Source organism: Lipotes vexillifer, unplaced genomic scaffold, assembly GCF_000442215.2.
Source record: "Lipotes vexillifer unplaced genomic scaffold, Lipotes_vexillifer_v1.1 scaffold3000, whole genome shotgun sequence".
Lineage (NCBI taxonomy): Eukaryota > Metazoa > Chordata > Mammalia > Artiodactyla > Lipotidae > Lipotes > Lipotes vexillifer.
In genome coordinates this window covers 182327-191899 of record NW_006777115.1, presented here as the reverse complement: position 1 = coordinate 191899, position 9573 = coordinate 182327, and the positions used below count along the sequence as shown (strand labels likewise).

At 43.0% G+C, this 9573-nt stretch overlaps 1 protein-coding gene across 1 annotated transcript in view; it reads left to right on the top strand.

Moving 5' to 3' along the window:
• LOC103075615 (solute carrier family 35 member F3) overlaps positions 1–1461 on the top strand; it is a gene marked incomplete at its 5' end in the record, with an annotated part of 13800 nt that extends 12339 nt beyond the window's left edge. Inside the window, one exon of the mRNA XM_007450806.1 lies at positions 1226–1461. Coding sequence (XP_007450868.1) covers positions 1226–1461 — 236 coding nt within the window. The remainder of the gene's footprint in view (positions 1–1225) is intronic.
• Positions 1462–9573: the final 8112 nt, after the last annotated feature.

The window sequence follows — 9573 nt, the reverse complement described above, 5'->3', positions numbered from 1 at the left end:
TTTTTTTTTTTTTTTTTGTGGTACGCGGGCCTCTCACTGCTGTGGCCTCTCCCGTTGCGGAGCACAGGCTCTGGACGCGCAGGCTCAGCTCCATGGCTCACGGGCCCAGCCGCTCCGCGGCATGTGGGATCTTCCCGGACCGGGTCACGAACCCGTGTCCCCTGCATCGGCAGGCGGACTCTCAACCACTGCACCACCAGGGAAGCCCACAAAGTGCTTTTTTCAGGTTTAACTTTTCCCTCTCTACCCACCCTCCAGACGGAGGTGAGAGTCAGGTGCAAGGGTAGGGGGCGGGGCAGGAGGATGTGGCGGGACATGGCGGGGATGACAGAGCTGCCCTCTCATGCGGCGGGCGAGCTCCGGGGGGAACAGCGGTCCAGCACGTCAGGCTTCAGAAGCTGCACATGCAAGTCAGAAAACCCTCTTTCACAAAATGCGTTAAAAAAAAGCAATCTAATTCTCCCTTGTGCAGAGGCAGGCCCCAAATTTTCTTTGTTTGATTTAGTTAGGAAAAGAGAACAAGAAAGCAAAAAAAGAAAAGAAAACCAACATTTGAAACGCTTTTGATCTTTAGTTATGAAGAGAATGATGATCTAGATTTGTACGAACTGACATGAATCCTGTTCTTTTTGTTCCCTCACCTGATGTGGGTAAGGAATGAGCTTCTTGGGCCTTTAATAAACTTTCATAATCCGTGGTGACCCAGGTGGCATTAGAGCCTCACACTAATAATATCCTGGGGTGGAACAAAAGTCTGTATTTATTATCTTCAAAGAACCAGGTCAAGTTTGGTCTTCAGAACATATATTATAAATATAATGCTCTTAAATTATAAAAAATAAAGTATGTCACTGTAGAAAATGTGAAAAGTGCCAAGAATATTAAAAAAAGCAGTAACGTTTTTATTATCCTGCCAGCCCGGAGGTGGCCGCGATTAACTTTGGTGGATGTATGTATTAATACACACGCACATCTCCAACTGCCCCTGGTGTTTCGTTTTGTCTCTCGCACAAATCAATGTGGGAACTAAGGTACCAGGTCAGCTGGGGAAAGTGAAACACAGAGCAAGGCCTGGCAGCAGACAGAGTTTGTAAAGTTAACGGGGGATTTCTGGGAGGCAGCCCCTGCCCGCCTGGTCAAGGGAGAACAGCTCATCACCTGTTTTCAGCTTGCTACCCGCCCCCCCCCCCCCCCCCCGGTAACCCACGCTCTCCATCCCCTGCAGTTGTTGATCGCTACACCAGTAAGATCGTCTTCAACGGGGTCCGGGTCATCGCCATGGTCATTATCGTCCTGGGCTTCCTCCTCCTGCTTCTGCCCGAGGAGTGGGACGTCTGGTTGATGAAGCTGCTCACCCGCCTGAAAGTGAGGAAAAAGGAGGAGGCGGCGGAGGGCTGCGCGGACCTGGGCTCGGGACCTCAGAACAAGGGCGGAAGGGCCCGGCCCTCCTTCGCCCGCTGATGGTCTGCCCGAGAACTCTGTGTGACGCTCGCGTGGGTGATTTGGAATCTCTTCCCCACAGGGGGAACCTCGGTTTGGTGAGGTGTACATACCTGTACAGTTTTGGTAATCTGCGGTAAGTTATATGGTATTTATTGGCATGTCCAATTTGCTTGCACTTTTTTTCACATCAGACCTTTCACTTAAGGGTACCAATTAAATACGGGAGAGAAAAGAACCTCTCCGCTCTTTTTAAATGAATGTAAAGCAGCATAAAATGATCCTTGCCTAGATTGTTTGGGATGACAGATGTTCTTGACAAGGCAGGGCAGATGTTTTGACTCTTCCCAACTGAAAATTACATTGCACACTGTGATTATTTTTCAGCTATGGTAGGTCATACTTTGTTTTATACCAGAGCTGTACTCTTAATTTTAAGGGATTTCAATGAACCAAAAGATCACTGAGTTAATTTGGATAAACGGATTGTTGGGTGGATGGGTTGATGTGATGTGAAAAGCCGGAGCAGAAAAGGATAATGGACATGGAAAACCATTGACTGTGGCTAACTGGGGGTGGCGATTGGAGGAGGACAGGCCCAAGCCAGGTAACAGAAAGGGAAGGTTAAGTCCCAGCCCCAGCTGGCTTGCTCTCACGTGTCTGTGTAAGATCATGGAAGAGAAATTACAGTGCCTTCTACAGAATTTTTGTCTTTACCTATGTGAAGCGAGGTGACATTATAGGTCACTGGTGCCGTCTTATCATTTAGATGTAGAAATCTTTAGAAACAAATAAAAGACTATACATTGTGTGTGTGTGTGTGTGTGTGTGTGTGTGTGTGTGTGTGTTTACAAAAGTGGCAAAGCTGATGACCAGTGTAGTAGAACACGGGTCATGGTGTGCATATAAGGTAGACTCCGCAGAAGATGAATCGCTGGTTGCTTTTACTTCCTGATCAAGACCGCAAGATTTACTGAATCTACAAACCTTTTTATGAAACTTTTAAGCACCAGACTGTTTACTTCCACAATTTAGGTCTGCCAGAAAATTCTATCTGTGATAGATCTGTAAAGAGGGACAAGGGGGTTTGAGTTTACTGTTTTTGAAGTTTACATTGTTACATAACGAATTGGAAACCTTATTTTGAAACGGTGTCATAACCCAGTGGTGTGCTCTGTAACCATGGAGTCTTTCGTTTCCTAGGGGAAAGGGCATTCGTGACCTGAACTTTTTAAGCAAATTATTATTCTCAGTTTCCATTACCTGTTTAACCAAACAGATTAATAAACGATTTAAAAAAGAAGCATTTGGTGCCGTCTTGGTGGCAACTCTGTTCCTTTCCCACTAGGCTAGATCTGACTTTCCACCTTCCTCACCTTATACTTTTCTCCCAGCGAGCCCCACTCTCCTGCACCTTCAAGGCACAGGAAGCCATTCAGCCGTCTCAAGGGAAGAAAGTTCTTATTGCATACAGAGTTGACTTTCACAAAAGAGAAATGCAGGACACAGAGGCGGCCTCGAAGGAAAGGTCTCCGGGCACTGTTCCCCTCCCGTCCCCCTGCCCCGTCCTGTCTCCTCTCCTCGGATGCCGCCCTCTGTGCAGCTCTGGGGTTGCAGCCCTTTCCTGTGCAGGCCGGTTCCCTGGCTCCCTTACACTTGGGCCTCCTAGTGGCAGCCTCAGTCCCTAAACTGACCTAGTCTCTTCCAGCTCAACTCCCACACCTGACTTCTGCCTTAGGTGCCGTGACCTGTTCTGGCTCTAGAGGGAATTTGATGTAATGTGTATGTCACTGTTGCAGGCGCTCTGAGGTCCAATGTCTCTCATCCTCTGGCCACAAAGGGCTGGGTTGTCTAAGAGGGCGTGTGAATGGAGAGGAGATGACAGCCTCTTTAGGACACTTTGCCCCCCCCCCCCCCCCCCCCCCGCCGTAACCTTAAGTTTGTTTTCTACATCTGTGACTCTGTTTTGTAAATAAGGACAGCCCCTTTAGGACGCTTTGCCCCCCCCCCCCACCCATCCCTAGAGCATCTGTACACCATGCACCACTTGCTACGTAGGGCTGTAACCTGGGGAGTATAGTCGTCCAGATCAAAGGTCTCCCCTGCGCATGTCTCCCGTGTACGCTGGGAGCCCTACAGTGGAGCCTGAGCCCGTCACCTCCATGACTGTCTGGGCTCCCAACCTCTCGAGTTACCCCAAGGTGCCAAACGAATATTTCCTTTGTAAGCCATAACCTGAAAACTTGGGAAACCCGACACGAGAGCAGATTTACCTTCTCCCATGGGCATAAAAGACTATGAAGACCCAAAAGGATTAAGAACTCAAAGAGATATTTATACACCTATAATCAGAGCAGCATTATTTACAGTAGCCAAAGGGTGGAAGCAACCCAGGTGTCCATGGATGGACGAATGGATACACAACACGTGGTAAATACGTACAATGGAATAGTATTCAACCTTAGAAAGGAATGCAATTCTGACCCAGGCTACAACACGGAGGAACCTTGAAGACACTATACTAAGTGAAATAAGCCAGTCACAGAGGACAAATATTAGCTGATTCCACTAATATGAGGTACCTGGAGTAGTCGAACTCACAGAGACAGAAAGTAGGATGCTGGTTATTGGGGGCTGGGAATGAGGAGTTATTGTTCAATGGGTACAGAGTTTCAGTTTTATAAGATAAAAAACGTTCTGGAGGTCAGTGGTGGTGATGGTTGCACAATAGTGTGAATGTGCTTCCTGCCTCTGAGCTATGCACTTAGAAAGGGTCCAAATGGTAACTTTTTATGTTATGTATGTTTTACTCCAATTACAAAAAAGACTATGAAGGGTAAGGTATGTGAAATAGAAAGGTTAAAACTTGCAGGAGAGGTTAATGCCCCTTTCAGGATATTATAAACCTGAGTTGGGGTGAGGGTTGGAGATGTAAGAGATTTCTTTCCAAGAATACAAACCACAACTCCTCTGACCCCCTCTATCCCTACCATGTAGATTTTGAGAATTGGGAGGAGCTATGGCAAACCAGGAAGGACCCATGAACAGAAAAATCTCAGGAAGGGGTTCCTTCTGATGGAACCTTGGGGGTGTCTTTGGGAAACAGCCTCCATTTTTGCTCCCCCTGGGGGATTGCCTGCCCCCTAGAGGCCAGTCTGGAAAGCAGTTAAAGGATTTCTCTATTTTTGCTCCTTTAAGGAATAAAAGTCAAATGAAGATGGAAGGTACAAAGAGGCTACGGGGTCTCTGCTGCTCCAGCCCACCCCTCTCAGAATGTGGACTTTTGGGGCCAGAGGATACAAAGTGATCAGCCAGCGGCCCCCTGCCACACAGAGTCAGCGCTGTCTCTAGGAACCCACCCGCTGTGCAGACCCTGAGTCCTCCTTACTTGGGCTGACAAGGGTAAAGAGACTCCAGAGGCAGGAAGCTGTGGTCAGAGACCTACCTCCTTACAGAACAGAGGTGTTTCCGAATCTAGGCAACGATGTGTAACATGGAGTTCTTTATCTTCAATTTTGAATATAAATGATTTGTTCTAAAATTAGAATATAGTGGTAGTTGCACAATCCTACAAATATGCTAACATTTGATAAATTGTACACTTCAAATGGGTGAATTTTATGGTACGTGAATTATTGATATATCTCAGTCAAGTGGTTTAATGAATAAAATAGGTGCCTCACAAAATGATTTAAAATTCTTTTGCCAAAATCTTACCAGGAGAAAGGACATCTGTGGGGTTGTTGGCTTGGTTTTGGCTGCCCAACATCTGATCTCTGTTGGAAATACCATCTTGCTGTTGTTGCAGAGGCTGAAGGGAATAGAGTCTCCATTTCAGATCCCAGCGTCCGGGGGAGAAGGGGAGGGTGTGAACTGGACTTGGCCAGTGGGCCAGTCTCCCAGGACTTAACCAGACCCCACGGAACAGCCCAGGAAGGCCATGCTGACCGGCCAGTCCCCCAGGGTCCTGCTGTGGCTCCAGCCTCCTCCCACCATGGAGGTTCGCATTCCTCCCTTTTCCAAACAGATCCTTCAGACACATACAGTCCCTAAGAGGCTTCCAAAAAATGTTTTTCTGTTTAAGACAGCAAGAAGCCACTGCTATTGCTTGAATCCAAGAACTCTGAATAATATGTGGGAGAAAACTGGAATGTTCAAAGAAAAAAGTGGGACTCTTATTTGGGGGGTTGTTTGTTTTTACTTTCTGGTACTCACACTTCTTGAATCTGGGCTCCTTATGGCCTAGCAGGACTGCTTGGTCAAACTGCTTTAAAGAATGGATGAGACAGATTCATAAGAAATACACCCATGATATATAAATAGAGAGGGTTTAAAACTTTTTCACAGTGCTTAAAATACATTTAAAATTTTTTGAAAGAATAATATTTCCCCTTACATACTTTTTCATGTATTCAGCATTGTCAAAATCTTGAGAAAGTCATTTTCTTGAGTTAAAATAGTGGTAAGCTTCAGCTAAGGTAAATCTCTAAATTATCCAAAAATGTGGAGTTACTAGAATCATACAAAATGAGATTTTTATGTAATGTAATATATTATGTATTGTAAATTTTAACTCAAACAAAACATTGTGAATTTTTTTCTCTTATTGAAAAAAGGTTTCCTGTAAAAAATGGGAAATACCCATCAGGCCACAAGCCAGCAAGAAGTGCATTTGTACCCAAAGCAGCAGTAGCAGTAATAGCAGTGGCCTCTGACACAGGAGAGTGAGCCCAGAGGGAACCCCATGCCCGGCAATCTCACCAAGAATAGCTGGAGGGAGCCCCCAGGCTCTTCCTCTCTGAGGGTGACAGGCACCCCACAGAAGAGGCTCTCTGCCATAAGAAAAAAAATTAGAGGGACTTAAAAACCTCCAGATGGAAATTTCAGGAGTCCCCAGTGTTTATTCCCCATTGGAAACCAGAGCTGCTGGCCCCCTAAAGCATTCAGTTTGTTAGGAATCTATGCCATGCCAACGACGTGGGGAATCTCAGAGGCTAGGAAGAGACAAGGGTTAAAGGGCCCTGCTTATGCCCACATACAGCAGTACCTGTGAAGGGGAAATTTGGGTATAAATAAAGAAAAGCAGTTAGCATATCACTATGGTGTTCTTTTTCAACATACACCTATGTATCAGGGACTAGAGTTTGATGTTTTTTATGCCCCTGACCACCCTCGTGACACCTCCATTTATGGGAACTGTAAATTCAGTTACACCGAGTGGATGTACTTATTCAGTCAGTGTTCCCTCACTCTCCCTGTTACCCGATTTTATCCCCATAGTGAGAAAACTGCATTTATGACGTACTTTCCTTTATAATCTGGAGGGTGCAGAGCAGGCAGCCTTGTGGGGATGCTGGTAGCCTAGCGCTTTTCAAGGATTTTGCAAATGTCTATACTTTGTAGATAGCCCTGCTGAATGGTACTGCACCAGATGTTGGATTTCCTCAAGGACCTCATGTGTGAGTGTGTGTGCGTGCATTTGCCACATGTACTGTGGGCATATAATTAGCACATCTTTCCAATCAATTAGGCTATTTCTACTTTTTTAAATTTTTGTTTAAGTAAATCATTCATGCAAACCAATCACTACATAATAATCACTAATTTTTTCAGTGATACCATTTAGAGTTAGACGTATACTTATCCAGCTACAACCTAGGGACTGTCTTTAACCCCTTATCCCATGCAATCATCATTTAAGGGATCTGGTGTTTTTCTCCAAAGCTTACATTTTAAAACCAATTCTTACCATAAGCACCAATTTAAAGTCCAAAGTACATTTGGACATTTAGCTGCCCCCCAGATCTGGCTTTCCTGAGAGTGTTATTGCATCAAAAGTTTAACGTGTTACTTTTGTCTAGATTTTCTTATATTTTCTGATAGCATTTAATTTCCTGTCTTTTCTTTAAGCAGAGAGAAGGTGCTGAGTTACTGTTTAGCAGTCTCAACTACTTTTCTGAATTCTCTGTCAGATCCTTTGCTCTCTCTTACCAATGACCATTTAGTAAGATGAAATTCTAGTGAATTCTAGGTTTTACCTGTTGCACAGCATTTTTGCTTGGTGTTTCTCAGAAATTAAGAGAATAAGCCATGTTCTGCTATCTCTTCCCATACAGGCCAAATGCTGTTAGAACTTTAGATGCCAAGAGATCACTTAAAAAACATTTGTCCAGGACTTCTGAGTATAAGAGGAATGAAAAGATTTTGAGGCCAGGGACAATAGAGGGCCACCTGCTTCTTAAATGTCAACTGCTAAAATCAATCATAATACATAAAATGCAATGAAACCTGGTCCCCAGAGTTGTCAAGGATATGCTTGTGAAAGTAACTTACAATCTGCAGAATGTTCTATGGCTCTGTTAAGTAATTATCAAGGGACTTGCACAAGGCCATATGGCTGGGAGAGGCCGAGCAGACTGTCCCGTCCCCCAGGCCCTGTTTGTGGGGAGACTGCACAAAGGGAAAAGGTCTTAGGACAAGCGTCCCTGCTGAGTGATCTTGTCTAGGGCCTTTCTGAAAGAAAAGTCTCCTGGGACTTTGAAAGATTTCAATTATCATGAAATCTCTGTAGGCTGGAAGTTTTCTACAAATACCATTATGCCCATAAGTTCCCCTCTGTTATTTCTTTCTAACTAAAGTCAGTGGTAGGCTTTTTGTCCTATCTCCAGATACAGTCACTCCACCTAACAATAGCAGAATATATGTTCTTCTCCAATGTACATGGTCCGTTCTCCAAGATAGACCACATGTTGGCCACAAAACAAGTCTCCATAAATTTAAAAGATTGAAATCATACAAACTATCCTTTCCAATCACAGTGGAATGAAACTAGAAATCAATAACAGAAGGAAACTGGAAAACTCACAAATTTGTGGAAATTAAACAACATATTCCCAATCAACCAACAGATTGAAGGAGAAATCATAAAGAAAATCACCAAATACTGAGAGAAAAATTAACACAAAACATACCATACCAAAACATATGGGATGCAGCAAAGGCAGTATGCAGAGGAAAATTTAGCTGCACATGCATACATTTAAAAAAGAAAAAAGATCTCAAGTCTCAAAATCTAACTTTACACCTTAGGGAACAATAAAAAGAAGAGCAAACTGAACCCAAAGCTAATAGAAGGAAGGAATAATTAAGATTAGAGTGGAAATAAATAAATAGAGATCGTTTATTAGCTATTTATTATTTATTAGCTAATAAACTAATTCAACAAAGTTGCAGGGGACAAGATCAATGCACAAAAATCAGTTGTGTTCTGTATATATGCAATAAACAATCCAAGAGAGAAATTTAGAAAGAAAAAATCTTCTATTTACAATAGCACCAAAAAGAATAAAATACCTAGGAATAACTTTAACCAAGGTGAAAGATTTGTACACTGAAAACTACAAACATTGCCAAAAAAAAAAAAAATTAAAGAGCCCTAAATAAATGGAAAGATATCCTATGTTCATGAATTGGAAGACTTAGCATTGTTTAAGATATCAGTACTATCCAAAGTGATATACAGATTCAAACCAATCCCTATCAAAATTCCAACAGCCATTTTTGCAGAACTGGAAAAACTGATCTTCAAATTCTTATGGAATTTTGAGAGACTCAAATAGCCAAAACAATCTTGAAAAAGGAAGAACAAAATCAGAGGACTCACACCTCCTGATTTCAAAACTTACTTCAAAGCTATAGTAATTAAAATGGTGTGGTACTGGCATGAGGATTAACAAACAGACCAATGGAATAGAAATGAGATTGAGAAATAAACCCATATATCTATGGTCAATTGATTTTCAACAAGGATGCCAAGTACACTCAATGAGGAAAGATCAATCTCTTTAACAAATAGTGCTGGGACAACTGGATCTCCACATGCAAAAGAATGAAGTTCAAACCCTACCTTATGCCATATACAAAAATTAACTCAGAATGGATCAGAGACCTAAATAAAAGAGCAAAAAACTCTTAAAACTCTTAGAAGATAAGATAGGAGTAAATCTTCATGACTTGACTTTGGCAATGATACCAGAAGCATGAGAAACAAAAGAAAATATAGTAAGTTGAACGTCATCAAAATTAAAAATTTTGTGCATCAAAGTACATTATCGAGAAAGTAAAAAATACAAT